This window comes from Biomphalaria glabrata, chromosome 7, assembly GCF_947242115.1.
Source record: "Biomphalaria glabrata chromosome 7, xgBioGlab47.1, whole genome shotgun sequence".
NCBI lineage: Eukaryota > Metazoa > Mollusca > Gastropoda > Planorbidae > Biomphalaria > Biomphalaria glabrata.
The window spans coordinates 15,167,502-15,187,097 of record NC_074717.1 but is presented as its reverse complement, the minus strand read 5'-3'; the positions used below and the strand labels follow the sequence as shown (position 1 = coordinate 15,187,097).

General features: G+C 34.5%; 1 protein-coding gene across 4 annotated transcripts in view; it reads right to left on the bottom strand.

Moving 5' to 3' along the window:
• Positions 1–65: 65 nt before the first annotated feature.
• LOC106073744 (transcription factor 25-like) overlaps positions 66–19,596 on the bottom strand; it is a 28,128-nt gene continuing 8,597 nt past the window's right edge. For all 4 annotated transcript variants that reach the window (XM_056037015.1, XM_056037014.1, XM_056037013.1 and 1 more), the window contains 16 exons: positions 18,088–18,252; positions 17,832–17,971; positions 17,252–17,320; positions 14,444–14,529; positions 14,123–14,244; positions 13,485–13,584; positions 10,158–10,251; positions 5,018–5,110; positions 4,496–4,601; positions 3,782–3,889; positions 3,522–3,643; positions 3,104–3,262; positions 2,904–2,988; positions 2,000–2,079; positions 1,533–1,611; positions 66–1,354 (listed from right to left, as the gene is read on the bottom strand). In XM_056037015.1, coding sequence (XP_055892990.1) covers positions 1,088–1,354; positions 1,533–1,611; positions 2,000–2,079; positions 2,904–2,988; positions 3,104–3,262; positions 3,522–3,643; positions 3,782–3,889; positions 4,496–4,601; positions 5,018–5,110; positions 10,158–10,251; positions 13,485–13,584; positions 14,123–14,244; positions 14,444–14,529; positions 17,252–17,320; positions 17,832–17,971; positions 18,088–18,252 — 1,875 coding nt within the window. In that variant the 3' untranslated portion in view covers positions 66–1,087. The remainder of the gene's footprint in view (positions 1,355–1,532; positions 1,612–1,999; positions 2,080–2,903; positions 2,989–3,103; positions 3,263–3,521; positions 3,644–3,781; positions 3,890–4,495; positions 4,602–5,017; positions 5,111–10,157; positions 10,252–13,484; positions 13,585–14,122; positions 14,245–14,443; positions 14,530–17,251; positions 17,321–17,831; positions 17,972–18,087; positions 18,253–19,596) is intronic.

The window sequence follows — 19,596 nt, the reverse complement described above, 5'->3', positions numbered from 1 at the left end:
CAACGACACAATTGAATAGACCTGTATATTTGATGTTTTTGCTCAAAAAGAAAAAAAAAGTCGAGAACAGTTTTTTGTTTTATTTATTTCACATACTTTTAATTTAGAAAAGAAAAAGACTGTATTTTCCAAACATGGTATTCAAGTTACCATCAAGTTCATAGCTGGTACAATCTCACTTTTCATTCATGAGTCATTGTCAAACACTATGTGCATTTTTTTCTATTTCCATCACAAGAATGAAATAAATAATTAAATTACATTATAGGAAAAAATAAAGTGCATTAGACCTCCAGATTACTTGTGGGACAAATTTTTTTAATTTTAGAATATATTCAGTAGTATATTATACCAGCATTCTGGAACAGACCAGATGCTGAAATAAATCATTATTTTTACTAGCCCAATGGATAAGTAGCCAAGCTTTCATCTTTATTCAAACTGGCTGATGTAGGTGATGAAGGAAGATATTTGTTGTTAAAAAATCAATATGCCCAGTGCACTAGAATTTTTAAGTCTTAAAAAAAATAGCTTGATGGGCTACAACATCATAGGAAAATATTATCATAGGAAAATATTATGTTCTGATGGTTTACGTAATAGTGTAAAATTAATTATGTTGATATGCTATATTAATATTCAACTGAAAACCAATTTGGAATTCTTTTTCACATTAATTTGCTAAGAAATAAAAACAGGCATCTTTGGTTTTCAACTTGTGTACCATTCTGTGGGTCATCGCTCTTAATAGACCGTCAACTTACAATACCCGGTAATTAACAACTATAACATTAATATTTTGTAGCAGTACAATAATTATAGCCAGGGATGTCATTAGCTTCAAAATTCATGAATGTAAGGTATTTTCAAAAGCTCAAGCTATTCTAATTAATGTTGTAATTATAATGAAACAACAAAATAACGGTACTGTAACATTTTTATGTTACAAAAAAACAACTAAAGATAGTTTTAAATAGCCTTAGGGAGACAAAAAAAACTATCAAGCACAGCACAAAGTTACAACTTTCAATTGGTATCACCTCAAGTTATCAAAAGCACAGCACTAAGTTATAACTTTCACTTGGTATCACCTCAAGTTATCAAAGTTGTCCTCATCTTCTTCCCACTCTCTCTCATTCTCTTCTAGCTCAACCTGATCTTCCTGGTTGTTTCCATCTTGTCCCTGTGCTGGACCAAAGGGCAGACTTAACAGTTGTCTCATGGCTTGCATAACTGCCTGAACACTGTGTTCAAGTTGTTGGCTCATTGTATTCCCTCCAACGGCTCCTTCATTTTCTCCTTCATCACCTTCATTAGCATTCAGTTGTTGTCTATCTCTCATATTAGATGGTTCCTAGTTGGAATTAGTTAGTGATTAGATAATTAGTATTTAAAAAAAAAACAGCTAGATAAAATGAATCACACTTTTCAAGGGGGAGAAGACACTAAAACAAATATAAACATTTAATAACATACAGTAATTAATAACAATTCAATAACGGAAATCTGTCTACAGTTCTAACTTGACTTACATATGGATTGTAAGATGGCATCAGTGAACGAAGTAAAGTTCTAAGTACTCCACTATGATCTTCTGAGGCCACAGTTTGTCTAGGAAGTAGAACAAAAAAATGAATGAAAAATAAATGGTACAAAAAACTAATTAATGGACTAAAAACATCATTACAGTACAAGTAAGAACAATTCTCAATATAATAAAATAGAAACAATCATTTCTATGTTGCATACAGAGATGTATTCAGTTATTCCTTATTGACTCCAACACAGCTGAAATAAATAATCTATAAATAAACCAACAGATAAACTAAAATCAATCTTAATGCAAATAATCCTTGCAGAAATAACAACATGGAGATTCGTGTAATTACTTAATGAAAAAAAAAATTTTTAATAACTCTGAACAAGGCATGACATGAGAAAAGTCAACTGAAATTGTATTCTGGACTATGATTGAGCCTAAGAAATCAAGAACAATTACCTTGGAGGTCTTGAATAAGCTGCAATGCTGTCATGTGGAGGGAAAGGGTCATAATTTAAAAGTGAACTGCCAAGGTATTGCTGAAAAAGATGACAAGACTTTCATAGCATCTTTTGACAAACAAATTAGGAATGATGTAGTAGGTCTTCACATAGAAGTATTTCCTTCCATACCTCTAAGTAGAGCAGCCTAAGACTAAACTTATCATTAGACCTCTTTTGTACAAACATCTGTCATTTAAAAGATAAGACAAGCCTAAAACTAAGTGAAGATATAGAAAAACCAGCAAGCATTATTAAACTTGATATAATAGGTTGAGTGCTTGACATATATCTTAGTTGCATCCAGATAACAAAAATCTTATATTTTAAGTTTCCACACATTGGTTTCCGACATGGAAATGAACTTTACTTTAAAAACTTATTTTAGCATAAAAGATTACAACTAGATCCAATTAATCATATAAGAATCTACTCTAAATGTAGTTCATACTACTGCCCAATTAGATGTGCTGCATGCATTTCTAAATGTTGATGTTTTCAAGATTACATCCAATTTTTATAATCTACCTTAAGTCTCAACCTAGAATCTACTAATAATCAGATATAATAATAGTAGATCAATTTTAAATAAATAATACTGGTTAAATCTAGATCTAGTGAAATTCCTGAGTCTGGTATGTCTTAATAATTATAAACGATAACTGCTATTTCTTAGATTGTATATTCCCAATTTGGGATTTCTGAACAAAACAATTATGGCCAAATCTGGACATACAACCAAGCATGAAAAAAAGAAAATTTGTCATTCTTTTTCACAATTTTGGCTACATAATAAGTGTTATGACAATATTCTAAGGTTTTTAATCTATCCATGGTTTCCTTTTTAATATTTTAATACTTACACGAGGCAAGCCAAGACCTTGAATCTCAGATAAAAAATAATGCCTTACTGTAGAAAGTGGTGGCCGTCGAAAACGCTTTTTCCTCCTGTAAAAAAAGAATAAAGAAATAGTTGAAGCCTCAAAAAAAAATTTATCTTTGAAGTAATAAATATTAATATTTCATAGAAAAAGATAAAAGCAATCATTTTCCATTTTCTTACAGAAGGGCATATTCTTTTGGTCGAGGGTCTTGCTCTTTATTCACAATTTCTAATACAGCCTTGACATTGGCTTCTAGCCAGGAAATGACCCCTGCTTCTTTCCAACAGGATTCACATCTTTTGACATACAGCGTGATCATTCGCTGCAGCTCACTTGTACTAAAGAAGAGAGGAAAATAAGTAGAATATCATTTAGTTCTGCTATAAAAAAAAACAAAAAAGAAGAAATGATGACAAGAGATCGTCCACATAAGATAATAGGAAAGAAAAGACAAAAATTATTGAGAATGAAATTAAGAGAAAAATATTAACTAAATGACAAAATTTTTTCATTTACTTTCATCTTATAATCTTGTATGAACAATGCTTTTTACACTAGCTGTCTACAACTATCCAAAAGGAAAATTGTAACACACACCTGTCTTTTAGTTCTGCTGTGCTGAAAAAACTGTGACCACTCACTTCTTTATCCAACTGGACACTGCACTGATCCATGAGTGGCACCAATATCATTGGGAAAAACAGAAGACTGTCCTGGAGCTAATAAAAGTAGAGAATAAAAAGAAACACAATCAAGACTGATAATACAAGGCATCTGATTCAAGTCAAATTATAAACAATTGTCCATAATGAATTAAAGCTAAGAAAAAAAGTTAATGTACTAAATGCAAAGTTTACCAATAAATCTGCAGATGCAATGTCTCCTCCATCTCGTCTTGCAATGTGATAATGGGCAAGTGGTATTGACATAGCAAAATTAGGTACATGTTTCATCGACTCTGTTATCTAGTCAAATTAAAGATAAAAAAAACAAAAAAAAGTTTATTATATAAAAATCATTACATACATGTACAACAGTAAAATCTACCACTATTAACTAATGGGTAGACTTTTGGGCTCCAATGAAAGTTTGGGAAGGTTCTTAGCTATGAATTGACACTCAAACCTAAAGATCATCACAAAGTTTTCGTATATACATTCAAATACAAATGTGAAGCTAAAACCATGAATTATAAAGGCAGCACTGAGAACCAATTATTAATAAGAGAAAATGGTGAATCAAATATAGTGAAATTAGGGACAGCACTGATCAGGGCACAAACCATGGACCCTCCGATTTGACAACTTTTGCTAGCAGCAACACAGTGCCAAGTGAACAAAACCATTAGATTAGAACATTCAAATCTAAAACAAAAAGATCTTTCTGATCAGTAACTATCATTTCTTAGTTTTAGTATGGATTAATTGAGCTAAAATATTTCATGATGCACTCTTTGGAAAGTTGATGCTGCAAAATCAAAACCAAACAGCTCAAATATTTGCAAAACTCCCAACCAAAAAAAAAAGTATTATTATGCTATTTCCTTAAATGTTACATTACAGTCAACTCACCAAAACTTCTTGCTCCAAACGCAAAAGATGATCATACTGTTCTGCTCGAAGTGCAAAGTAATCAATCATACTCATGCAGTCTAATGGATCATTTTCTGGGTCAAGACTAAAAACAAATGTAAACGAAAATGTAAGGCTTAACCTAATTAATTAATTTCAAATTTTTTTCTCGAATTAAAAAAATTATTTGAAAAAAAAAATACAGGGGTAAGTAAAGTAGTAAAGTAAAGTTCCCCTTTCAGACCTTGTGGTCTATAGGGCAGATGATGTAAAGGTCATCTGTTTCTGTGGCGAGGTTAATGAGGGTATCATGTGGCCAGCACAACGACCAACCGCCTTTATTCTTCCCCAACAAATGTCAGGTACCCATTAGAGGTGGGTGGACTTACATGGGTAAGGTATTAATTTTTTTTTTTAAACTTCAAGTATCATTTCATGGGACTAAATCATCATTAATGTGTGTCAAGATATAATGAGAACCAAATATTTGTATTTTGATGTTAAAACTATGTCTAATATTACCTGAGCAAAACTTTGCAAAACTCAAAAGCTGTTCTGTTACATCCACGTCTTCCAAGATTTAAAATGTGTTTAAATAAACACAAGTAAAATGATCTATCATAGAGAAAGTTCACTTAGCATTACATATTTGTGGGAAAAAACAGCAAATTAAAGATACAAATTGAATTGAAAACAAAAAACTAATAAAAAATAAAATGAGATCTACTAAAGAAAATTCCTTACATTAAGCCATTCATTTATATTTTTTTTATCAAGTTGAGAAAGTAATTGTTTATTAGCTGAGAGACTTTTAAAAAATCAGTTTTCATTTAAAATCTTACATATTTACTGGCACCACTAAGTACAATAGCTAATATAGTTTGGGATTCACAGTGTCTACCAGAGTATAGCACTATGTGCTACAAGCTGCCTAAGGGTCAGCAGCTCCTAATTTTTTCTCAGGGTTGACTTACAAAGCTCTTTTCATGTTTGGGTTTAGCAGCAAGGCAGTAGACATTGAGATTCAGAGTAAATGAGCCTCTCCTGCCTGAAGCCTTCTGGTTTAAATGACAGATACTAACTTTTGACCCTCTTCCTGTCAATGTTAACAATGAAGGCCAGGAGTTAGACTGGTTATCAGGGGCTATTTAAGAAGCATTCTATTGGAAGAATTTCAATGGAGTGGTTATATCCGTTATCACTTCCCACCATGACAACATTAGTGCAAAAGAAGTGACTGTAATAATTAATGGGGAATTTCCCTTCTTATCTTATCTTATATAATACAGACGTTACTTCAAAAAAGAAGATGATTACGTCCTACGCGTCATGCATTTAGTCATGCATATTAACCAATGACTTAAATTCTGCCAAGTCACTGGTTTTCCTGGCTAGCTCAGGCAACCCATTCCATGCTCTAATGGCACTAGGGAAGAAGGAGTATTTGTACAAATTTGTCCTTGCATATGGGACGAGGAATGTGCCTTTATCTTTGTGTCTTTCAGAGTATTTTATTAAATTTTGTTTTTGTATTTGAAGATTATGGTTCAGTGTTTTATGTATGATTGCTACTTTACTTTTGAGCCTTCTGTCCTGAAGGCTTTCTAAATTTAGTGATTTTACTAAAGGTGTTTTATGTATGATTGCTACTTTACTTTTGAGCCTTCTGTCCTGAAGGCTTTCTAAATTTAGTGATTTTACTAAAGGTGTTACTCTCAATTCAAATGTGAATATTCGTTTGTTATGAACTCACTGCTCTATTTTGTGTCTGTTCTAGTTTCTTAATGTTTTCTTGAGTTGAGGGGTCCCAAACGGAGGATGCATATTCTATTATTGGCCTAACTAAGGTTAAATAACATTTTAGTTTTATGTTCTTATTTGATTTATAGAAATTTCTTTTAATAAATCTGCTTTGTTTGATTTCTTTGTAGTTTCATCAATATGTGGATTCCATGACAGTTTTTCATTTATTATATTTATAACACCTAGGTATTTTGCGTTTTTAATCTGTGTTACTGGTTTGCCATGAATAAGATAAGTGGAATTAATTTGTTTTAGTTTTTTTGTTACTCTTAACAACTGACATTATTCTGGGTGAAAAGACATGCTCCAATTTGATTCCCATTTCTGTAATTCATTTAATTCTCTTTGTAAAATATCTGTGTCTTGTGTTGTTTTTATTGTTCTATATATTATGCAATCGTCTGCAAATAATCTGACTTTTGTTCCTGAAGTAATGCAATTTGGTAAATCATTTATGTAAATTAAAAATAGTAGTGGACCCAAGACTGTTCCTTGAGGTACACCTGAGTTTACTGTTATCGGTGTTGATTTAGAGCCATTTATTATTACAGTTTGTTCTCTCCCTATCAGAAAATCTTTAATCCTCTGATGCAGTGGACCATTAATGCCGAAATATTTTAATTTTTTAAGCAAACTATGGTGGTGAACTTTGTCAAAAGCCTTAGAAAAATCTAGTAAGATAGCATCTATTTGTTCACTATTATCTAAACCTTTTGAAAAATCATCAATTAGTCCTATTAGTTGTGTTTCACATGATCTATATTTCCTAAAGCCATGTTGGTATGGTGTGAGGACATTATGTTTGTCTAAGTGGTTTATGATGTTGCTACATATTATGTGCTCTAGGATTTTACATGTGATGCTGGTAAGTGATACTGGTCTGTAGTTTCCTGGGTCAGATTTTTCTCCTTTTTTAAATAGGGGGGTGACATTAGCTTCTTTCCAGTCCTTTGGTACTCTGCCCTGATTAAGTGAAGCCTGAAAGAGTATTTTGAACACTGGGGCTAGCTCATTGCTTAGTTCTTTGAGTAATCTAGCTGGAATGCCATCAGGTCCAGAAGCTTTATTTGGTTTGGTGTTGGCTAATAGTTTTTGAATTCCATTTTCTTGTACTACTATATCTTCTATGTTTTCTACTTGGTTCAAATTAAGTAATATGTCTTTGTCTCCTGGGGCTGAGAATGCTGATGCAAAGTATTTGTTTAGGATGTTTGGTCTAGTTTCATTATCATTATGTATTATGTTATGTTCATCTTTTAATAGGGCTATGCCTGTTGTTTCCATTTTCTTAGACTTAATGTATGACCATAGGTTTTTGTTGTTATCTTTAGATATTACATTGTTTATGTATTCACTCTGCAGTTGTCTGCTTACTTTTTGGGTTAAGTGTTTAATTTTTATATACTTTTTGTAAACTCTTTCTGCATTCTCTCAGTATAGTAGTCAGGATCTTCGCTCGTGTGGTGCTACCATGGCTGCAAAAACTTGCTGATCATGTTTATCCAGAATTCCAACCCTTTTGCTCTCAGATCAGATGTCTACAATTGACATGATTTTCTAGGCCAGCTACAAGAAAAGTGCAGAGAATAAAAAATGCCACTAAACCTTGCTTCCCACCAAAACTTTTGACCTAGTCAGCAGAGATGGCCTCTTAAAAAATCCTGCACAAAAAGCCGCCTTCCAAGACTATTGAGTATAATTACATTGTTTCTATGACCACATGCTGGGCACAGTACAGTTTAAAGGTGCTTGTTCACAAATCTTCAACATATGCAGTGGAGTAAAATAAGGCATTTAGCTCCACTCAAGATTCAATGGTCAACTTTTCAACATTGTTGGATAAAAGACAAAAACAAAAATTAAAGCTACCCTTGTAAGAGAAACCCATGCAGGAGGAGCTCCAGTCACTATTAACCTGTATTTCCCAGGCCTGAAAAGATTATGAGTTGACAGCTTAAATATGATGGGACCACCTGATCCAATGCCACCAACCATAGTTATCTATGAATTCCTTTTAGAGGTTAAGCACAAATTCTGCTACTTGTGGGCTCCACAATCCAAGTGGACCTGTCGCTAGAAGAGATAAAAAATCACAAGAAGAAGAGAAGGCTGCTTAAACCTTCTGTAGACAAAGCAATTCTGGGAAACCAATTCACCAGATGTACAATGCATGTGTCCTTAGTACCCTACTGCATGGTAGTGAAACAATTTATCTTATGAATTACAGACATTACTTTAAAAGAAAAGATAATTACATCCTAAACATTTCATGTGTCAATCTACTCATGCATGTTAGTGACTTAAACTCTGCTAAGTCATAGTTTGTTTGTTTTTTTTTTGGCTGATTCAAGCCAACCATTCCATGCTCTAACAGCACTAGGGAGGAAGGAGCACTTGTACAAAATGGTCATAGTGTATGGAATAAGAAATGTGTCTCTATGTGCTTGCTCAGGTCTCCGCAGTCACCACCCTCAGGCAATGCCATCTGTATTTGGCCTGATCATCTCCACCATATGCCAACAAATCCCTAAAGTCATCATCTACAGGCTAATTGCCATTGGCAATGAAAAACAAAAAATGTAGATGTAATCTAACAGGTCCTCAAAACAGTTGACACTGAGGTTGACTACAGGAAAAACCACACTATGTGGAGAAAGATGGTGACAAAGAAAGCAATGGACAGTGAAAAAGCAATGACCTCAGCTTTGGAAGAAAAGAGAGCCAAACAAAAATGGCTGGTTCCTATGCCACAAAAGCAGGAATATCTCTCCAGAATAGGGCTCTCCAGTCACATTAAAAAATGCTCCACAAGATGAGGCCACAGACATTCTTTGACTGAAAGAAGTCAAGATACAGGTACCCATACAACAATTTTTGATGAGAGAAAAATGTGTAGAAATCCTGAGTAGTCAGGCCAGTGAACCACAGACCTTCCTAGTCAACAACTTTACATTACAGCATACAGAAAAAGGGGAACAGCACATAAGACTCCACATTTTTTTATCAATAGTGTTAGCTAGTCCTGCATTTGCTACACAGAGGTTAGGCAATCAAGCAAATGACCCACACAGATAGTTTGTAGTTATGTTGATGAACATTGTCATATATGAAGACAACAAGCATTGTGGGTATTGTTAATAACAATGGAAGTACTGTGACATTATTATTTGTGAACTAAAACCTAAAAAATAGCTCAAGAAAATCCAGAGCACAATATGAAAATAGGCAAGAAACTAATTTTAATTCCCTTGCTTTCAAGCATCTTCTGAAATATAACTAGAGATCTTAGAAGTGGGGCATAAAAGTAACAGTCGGTTGTAAATTAGCATACTTAGCATTGTTTCTCTGTAGACTCATCAATTTAATTGTATAATATTGCTTTTCTTATATCCAAAAATATTGTGACTGTTCATTCACAAATTTAGTATAAAGTGTATTAGTTTAAATTCACAGATTGTATTTCTTTGTTGTTGTTTGATCTTCACGTTTGCATCATTCAAGTGTGTAAGTGCCTAGATCTAGAACTGCCACAGCAAGACAGCCACACATTTAGAAAGACAGGCAGAAATATTTTTTCTAATCAAATATTGTCAAATTCAATTTTTTTAAATATATGTTGATTAAAAGTAAAAGAAACAGCACATTATGTTTGATATGTGTGATACAATAAATGTTAACTATGTTATAACATAATTATTATATGAAAGTCAGATGTTAAAACAGATGTCTACAATGCCATTGTGAAATGAGTTTTTGCATCACAAAAGGTCATGAATAGACAAAAGATATTGATCAAGAGACAAGAGATATTGATCAAGAGACAAGAGATATTGATCAAGAGACAAGAGATATAGATCACCTGTTTTCTCTTCTCTTGTAATCCAAGTAACAATTGCCTGCTGCCAAGTTAAACAAAGAATGAAAAGCACATTCCATTCCAAACAAAGCTTTTTCTGTAAAGACAATAAACTCTTTATTTAGAAAGAAGTGAAATAAAATACCACTGTGTCTTTTTGTATACAAAAATGTGATCAACCTAAGGCAAGTCAACCTAGTCATTTCAAACATTGCAGGATGGCAGTAGCTCACCACAAGTCAGTCGCTTCTGCCTGGAACCAGTTCATTTGGACTCACTGATTCTTAAGATGGTGAAGTTGAACTTTCTCATCTCAGCTGCTCTTTGCACTGTCTTCCCAGTCTCATGTATGATTTGTACGTTTCATGTGACAATGGTGCTGATGGTCTTGTGGTGACAATGGCTTCAGCCTATTGACATCCAGATGAAACTGATTTTCATCTATCGGAGTCATAACCTTCCAGATGGAGGTCCATCTTCTTCCAGGTCAGTGACATCTCTTCATTTGCTACTTTGTGTTTCTGTGGCTGTTTTTTTTCAACAGGATAGGGTAGCTAGTCTATGCCCTTTTCAGATGGGCTTGTGACTGTCCTTGGTGGAGACAGACCAAAGAAGAAAATGACATAATAATGACTTCAATGCCAAGGTAAGCAATGTCAAAAAAAGGATACGAGATCATAGAACAGCAGGGACTAGGTGAGATGATTGATAAGAGATTCAACAACATGTGTGCAACTTAGTTATCAGAGGAAGTGCCTTATCATAGGAAGTGTTTTATCACCAGACCTGTCAACAGAAAACCAAGTTGGCCAAGTTATATCAGGAAGAAGTTCCATCAAGAGGTATGTGTCAAACAAGGAGCAGATTATCTTCTGGTTGCCCGACTGAAACTGAAGTTGAAGAAGAGTTGGACAGGAGTATCCAGCCAGCACCAGCACTATAAGATCTTTGTGCTGAAAGACTGCATAAAACAGGAAGGTTTACTGATCTAACAAGTTTCAGCTCCTAGAAGCTATAAGAGGAGGCAATAGAACAGACATAGCAGAAAGTGAAAGAAACAGTCACCTTAACATGCCAAGAAGTACTGGGTCCTAAGTCACACACCCACAAGGAGTGGATTTCAGCAGAAACGCTTCAGAAGATCAAGGAAAGAAGAGAGAAGAAAGCAGGCGTGAACAACAGTAAAAACAAGAAAGCAAAAGGAAAAGAACAAAGAGAATATACAGAAGAAGATAGAAAGATAAGAGTTGAATCAGATTAGACAGGTAGAACTACATATAAGCACTGACAAAAGCACTAAAGAAGCTATTGAACAGACCTACTTCTGTAAACCCATCAGAGATACTGTCAGCTGTAAGAAACCTGCCTGTATATAGTGCAGTGCACCCACTAACGATGAGATCCACAGCACAATCAAGCACTTGAAGAAAGACAAATCTGCAGGACCTGACAGCATTCTGGTAGAAGCACTCAAGGCAGACACTGGCTATACCTAATCTTTTGCAAGATAGGTAAAAAGAAGAAATGCTGCCAAAGTGGAAGGAGTACTACCTCATCAAGCTCCCCAAGAAAGGCAACCTTAGTTTTTGCTCCAACTACCAAAGTATAACACTACTTCTCTCACACACAACAGCAAATGCAGGAAAAGTTAGGAACATTGAGGACAAGGTGTTCAAGATAAAGGCCTCAAAGGATACACTCCTCCTAGTCCATGGTGAAAGAAGAGGTGAAAAGCTTCACATATCTTGACAGTAGCCTAGACAACCATGAAGGAACAGATGCAGATGTTATAACCCTGATTGAGCAGCCTCTATCAAGTGAAGAACACTTGTGGATCCAGGCAAATAACCAACAACACCAACATCAAGCTCTTCAACAACCAAACTACTTTAAGGTAGAAAGCCACCATCACAAACATGAAAAAAATACATGGCACCAAGATTTGGAAGCAGATGGGCAGGGCAGATGTGGAGACGGAGAGACTCCTCTAGAAACGAGACAGGACCACATCAAAGAGGAGAGGTAAGATAATACTATACTGAGACATAAGCTTGTCTTGTGAAGATTACATATTATAATCAATTCAGCTAAACGCTAATAATAAAAATGGTCTTGTGAGTTAGTTAAAATAAGGAAGACTGCAGACTTTCACATGGCCATGAAGCAGGAATTCACAACTGCAACTAATATCAGCTGGGGGCAAAATGTTCTTTTACCATGTGTACTTTTCAATTGACTTCGAAGTACTGTGGTATTTTGGCCTGATTATAGATTTAACATAATAATCAAAGCAAGGGCCCCCTGGATGACAAAAGTGGTCATCATCAAACCAAGATGGACGAACTATATAATCATAGCAATAACAGAATGAACTTAACTAAACAAACTCTGAAACAAATTCATTTTTTAAAATTCATGCTTATCAGTGAGTGTCCATTAAGGGTCAAGCTTGAGCCTATTATTGACCCTTTGACCAAAGGCCAGAATTGAGAGATAACTCTTTACTGACCCCTCTGACCAGAGGCTTTTCATCAAATAGATGATCATTTTATAACATCTGTTGTTGCGATATGCAGTTCCCCCATCCCATTGAGGCTGAGCCTGAGAAGAGACAACTACATATTCCAATATTCCAATGCTGCACTACCACTAACCAGCAATCACCACAGAGTATGGCTCCCATGAGAAACAGCATGGCATTTGGGACAGTTTAAATCAAAAGTAAAATCAATGTTCTAACAGTCATCTATATCCAAGTTTAAATATAACAATATCAAATAATATTTATAAAAGAAATCTACAAATATTATTAATTAAATTTAAAACATTTTAAAATAAAGTGACAAGACAAAAAAAACAATGAGGCAGTGCTGCAAAGAGCAGGGTCCCTGGACATCTGCTGTGTTATCAGCAGCAGTTGCCTTGGCAATGTTCACAGAATGCCACAAGGTCAACTCCCACAAGACATTCTGTATGGTGATCTAATAGAATGCAGCAGAGCTGCTGGTCGCCCACTTTTAAGGCATACTGATGTATGCAAAAGCGACATAGTACTCTTCAAAATCGACACTAACTATTGGGAAAAAAAGCATTGGATAGAGCCACATGGAGAGCAAGCAAAAAGGAAGGGTCCTGGATTGCAGATGGCTTACACATCAGAAGTAGAAGGGGTTAGGGTCAAAAAGAACGTCTATTGAGTTGCCAAGGGAACACATCCTCCATTGAGACGTAAGACTAAAATCACAAGTATATACATAAGTTCAGCCCACTTCAAACTTTACTTTAACCCAATCTATCCAAATTTAACAGACTTAAGTAAATCTATGCTACCTATAGATTCAGCAGCTGTTTGGAAATCCTCAGTGGCTCTATGTAAGTCTGCCATCTGAATGAGTGTATCCACATGATAGGGATGCTCCCTGAGAATGTTCTGAAACAAACATTTAAAATTCACTACAGATATAGAGCACCACTCAAACAACTGATAGAATGTTAATTTGCTAGACCAGTAATTTTACAATACTATGGTTAATAAAGATTCTGTAGACTTTGTAAACTGATACTAGCACAAGCATATGACAAACTAAGAAACCAAGATGAAGTCAAAGAGCTCTACACATAAAATCTACATTACTTATCCTTCAATATATACTGTAATAAATCTAATGTAGGCAACTTAACGAGGACAGGTGTTTATTAACAGGAAATCTCAAACACATACATAAGGTCTGCCTTGATCACAGTTTCTTCATATGTCCAAGACTTAGGCCCAACTCTATTTCTCATCGACATTCCTTCTAAGTTTAGTCTCTAACAGTGCAAGGCAGGGTTATAACAATACTAATTGACTACAATTTTGTAATTTAATTTAACTTTTACAGTATATAATTATAAAATCAATCCCTAACTAACTCATATCAACAAGAAAATTATTCACTTTATCTCTAAATGCTAAAAAATCAACTCACAATGATTAATTCTGGTAAACCCGATTCCACTGCATCATAAAACTGCTGTTGTACTTTCTGATAAGCAGATGAATGTTCAAACACAAAGCCTTCTGTGTCTCCAAGATACTTCATTGATAAGCCTAGATAGAAGGTTACTATGGTCTTTTCACAAATGCTTACAAACATAATTTTTATAAAATTAAAAGATTATTGAGGAAGAAGTGAAAACACAACTTCTCTAATCAAATTAAAAATAAAGTGGAATTGAAAACATGATTAAATGATGTTTAGAGCCTGTCAATGCTAGTAAAATAAAAACAAAATGTAAAAATACACTACCTGATCCACTAGTACTATGCCAAGTATCTCTTGGCTGAACAAGCCGACCACTTCGATGGAAAGGACGATTTCTTTGACGGCGATTTCTAGACAAATGAAGACAATGACATGGAAGATTTTGTTTGCATTGAACATTAGATTCAGTTTAGTAATTTAGATTGCTGTATGTTATTATCGATAACAAGCCACAAGATTCAATTGTCACAAATCTTAGTTTCAAAGATGAAAACTTTTACTGTCATTTAATTTCATATATCTATATCTATATATATAATATATTTATATATATCTATATCTACATCTATATCTATATATATCTATATATATCTATATCTATATATATCTATATCTATCTATCTATCTATATATATATATATATATATATATATATTGTTATGAATCTCCCTATCCAGGCTCGCTGCAAATGGCACCAAACGACACCACCAACTTAAAGAACTTGACAACTCTGGGCTTCGAAATAACGTAATAGTTTAATGTCAATAAATAACAGCCAAACACTGTACGATTGGCAGCACGTAACACAAGACTGTACAAATATCTCTCCGCCGTATCAACTCTTGCACTGGTCTCTCTGTCTCGTCTCGGACTTGTACTGAGCCGTTGTAACGAACTGTAGATCGGGAAGTTGTGACTCTCTCGTCTCTGATACCTTCGCTCTTTATATAGGGTCCCTGCTGGCCTTCTAGAACCGGACAGAACGTCGCTCGACCATTCTGGGTGGTCAGATGACTACAATTCTCGTGACGCTCCTGAGCTGTGTTCACGACGCCGATCCTTCCCGAACCCTCTTGTTGACACTCGTCTCGGCTGACCGTCGTAACTCGTCACGGTTGACCGCTCGTTTAGTGCTGGCCTGGGGCAATTTGCGTCGTCTGACTACACTCACACCACTACCCCCATCTGTGCCACCACCAGGTTTATAACACTGCCCCCTCCTTAGATCTGTCCGTCCCGGGCAGATCCGGCTTCACCATGGTACTTGTGGAGTCTGTCGATGTGGACGACCTTCAGTTTGGACCTTGGGCTCTTTTGTATTCGATACACGACATCGTTGATTCTTTTTACCACGTGGTAGGGTCCTTCCCAGTCTGTTTGAATTTTTGGGGACTTGCCTTTTCGTCTTTGAGGGTTCTACAGCCAAACTAGATCGTTCTCATGAAACCCAGCGGCATTGGCCCGTTTGTCGTACCTTGTCTTCACCTGGTCTACATGAACATATTTGCACAATAACTTATTAATCAAGTAAAAATAATTATCAATCCTTCTGCTACTACTAATAATAATGTTTAATATCCATGAGGAACTTTGTCTTACAAATAGTTGTCAGTGCGTTGGTTATGGCATTCTAGCTACAATGTGTATTAAGTGCACAATTTTTGAACGCACTTTCTTTTTGTTGCCTTGCTTGTAAGCTGATGGAGTGTTTTATTATTATGCTGGTGAAACGTTTTCTTTGAGATACTTCTGTGTTCCCCTGTTTAGGGTGAGTATTTAAGGCATTTCGCAGTTGTTTCGCTGCCTTAGTGTCTTGGGACTAGAACTTTCAATTTGTCTTTTCTTATGTCTCTACAGGGAGTTAGTATGGGATTGGTCTGGAAGTCTACACTGGAGACTAGAGTCAGCAGTGTGTTGTGTTGTGGTTTCAAACATTAATGTGTACGTTGTGGGACAGCAAGGTGTAGAATTATTGTTTAATTAATATATCCACATTATTAGAATGTTTCAAATTCAATGTCATTACTCCATCAGTTTGTCATCATAACTTATATTCATATCATTAAACAATTACATTGTTAACAGTGAGTCACTTATTTATTGTGAGCACCAAGGTGCCTGTTGAATGTCAGGGGCCCAGGCAAACGAGCTAAGGCAACCCTGACAGTTGGGGGCTCTGAGTCCGGCTGTGACTACCAGCTGTTATTACACAAAACAAACATTATAACTAAGGAAAACAAAATATACTTTCATACCAGTTTCACTCAAACATTACATGTGAAATGTTTCTATCCGATACTTGGATTGTGTTTAAAGATTTGATTACCAGGGGAACAAAGGAGTTTTTCTGTCAGTTTGGTTCTTGTAATCAGTGTCTTGTATATCCTTTGTGATGGTAAAATATCAAAATCCTGACAAAGGGTTGTTTTTTTTTCATCTTTTTAAGATTCCTTATGAATGATTATTATGAAAAATGTGTCCAATTAGGGTTTGTTTATTGCCAATGATGCTAAGGATTTGATGAAATTTATTTTTATTTTTAATGTTCACATTACCATACCATACCAGGCAACACTGCATATGTGAGCTCAATAAAATATTGACTAAGCTAAAACTTTTTTCGCTAACATATTTATTTTTCGATATTTTTCTTAGTAATCTTAATCTTTGTTACCCTTTTTAGTGATATAATAAGTACTTGCACAAAATACCAAGTTGCATCATCAGCCAATTTTGTCAGGAGCAAAAAGGACTATTTAGTTGAAAATCATTAGTGTATAAAATGAACCACAATAGCAATGTCACAGCTCCTTGGGGCACTCATGTGTTAACTATATGTGTGTTAGATGTTGCATTGTCTAACCTAACCATCTTTGTTTGAATGAATGCTGTATAATACTAATAGAGCACAGCTCCCAAGAATTTTGTTTATGTTATGATACAAAAAATCACAACTTAAAACAATGTTGGGGAGCAATTGCTAGTACAGTCTAGCTGATCAGATTATATCATTGTTCACATTTATATTACCTCCAATGTCTGGATAACAAGACATAAATAGTGTCAACTCACCGAGGATGTTCCCCTCGTACTACTTGAGATCCAAATATTCTTTTTAATTCTGTTTCTGGGTTAAGATGTCTGCATGGAGAGTAGTTACATTAGAATTTGTTTTACAGTTTTTGTGTTTCAAAAGTCTTCTTAAAAAGCAAAAATAAATCCAACTAAATAAAAAGGGGAAATACTACAAACAAATATTAGTCAATGCAACATTCCAAGGATATCCTTTTTAATATGTATGCAAATGGACTTAACTTTCTTTTAGGAAAAGAACAGTCAAATTAATTGAGAAACACCTTCTTTGGACACTAATAATCTTAATTATACTAATTATAAGCAAATCTACTAGAGCAAAAAGAGGATAAAAGTTTAACTTCAAACAAATGCAAAAGTAAATTTTAAGTAAACCACACAGTAAAATAATTCTAAATCAAATGACCCAAGATGGCTAAGTATATTCCAGACTACAATAACCATTGCAAACTTTATCAACTAATACCTCATAATATCCTTATAAATTATCTGCATATTCTCCACTAGCCCCATAACAAATTTATATTCATATAAATAGACATATATTTCATGAGCTCACCTATAGTCAATATGTAATAATGGCTTTAAGCTCAGTGAAAAATGTCCTCTTCCACTATCTGCCTGTTGAATTGAGTTGCCAGGGTCTCCAAGAAGCCTGTTAACTTCTAAGACACTTGCTTCAATATCATCTGCAGTTTGCTTTTATGTTCAAAGAAAAAATAAAGATAAAATTTCCTAGTTGAATTTGAAAATGAAGTTTAAATATATTTGGAAAACTAAACTAAAAACTGGTTATGGATATAAAAGCTTCATGCCTGGTTGACAGTATTTTGATTACTATTCTCTTTTCCTTTTCTATTTTTCTTTTTTTTCTTCCTGCTCTTCACACTTATGTTTTGAGTGTTATTTGTCTCAACATTCTCTCCATTGGCCTCCACATCTTCCTTGGTATCAGTGCCATCACCATCTCCTTCATTTAACTGATTCAAGTGAATACAAAAGAAAAACAAAATATTAAAGACTTAAAATGGTAATTGTAAAAAAAAAATGATTTAGCTCATGTTTAGGGTTCCTTGTTATCCTGCAATGGATAAAGATAACATTAGCCTTTATGAAATGATTATTTGAAGAGCGCTACAGCCCTGTATGTGGCTTTACTGCAACAAACCTGACCAAAACAAACAAAAAAAACAAACTATTCATAGTCATTATAAGAGCATGAAGTTGTGATTTATTGCCACTGGATATTTATCTCCACTGGATATTTATCTACATGCAACTTTTAATTTTGAACCACAAACTATTACAGTTCATGCTTCTGATTTGTTGATTTTCATGATGAACTCATTTACTATTATAAAATAATAAAGTAAGAAGAGATTGTTTTTATTTAACTGCTTTGCCTTTTAGGTGCAAATTCCTAAAACAAATACAAAAGAAAACAAGATTACAAAGAGAGTTTGTGTTACACAAACTCAGAGGCGGCCCCCGTCGAAGTCGGATCGGCATATTTGCAAATAATATTCAAGAAGTGATTTAATTTTGATGTAAAATGTTTTACATGTTTCGGATGTTCCTTCAGAGTTGAAGATAATTACTTCCTAGTCCAAACCTCCCGCAGAACGACGGGGGATGGGAGCGGGCAGGGTTTGAACCCTGGACCATCCATAAATCTGAACGACAGTCTAGCGCGAAAACCGCACGACCAGGCAGCCATCCGATGGTCAAAAGTAATAATGTTTCAAAGATTCATTTGCCGTAAATTTAAATTTAAATTAAATAAAAAAAATAGTAGATTAGTTTTAGTATATTAAAACATTACAATATTGATCAAAACGTTTGGAAATGAAAATCTACACTTTTTTTTTACACTTTAAGTTTAGAAATTGAAATTCTACATCTTAATCTAGTCTATTTTAGTCTAAACTAGATCTACAAATTCTAGATATAGACTCTAAAATAATTTTAATTAGAATATAAATCCAGATCTAGATATACTGTAATAAAAATCTAGATCTAGTTTAAAAAATCTAGATTAGATCTAAATCAAGATATCATTCCTTTTTTAAATGCGAGTCACATAACGAGGCTTAATAAACATTACTATACCGAGTTCTTTTTTCATTTCATTTGAAGAATTAATTCCATATAATGTCAGAGGAAAAAAAAAACACTACATCACACGGCCTAGCTAGACTAAAAATCGCCTTCATCGATACGAGCCATTTATCCGAGTGTTCATTGACTTTGGTGCACCGAGTGCGTTCTTTAAGCATTTCATTTAAAGAATTCATTCCATATGACGTCAAAGGAAAAAAAAAACA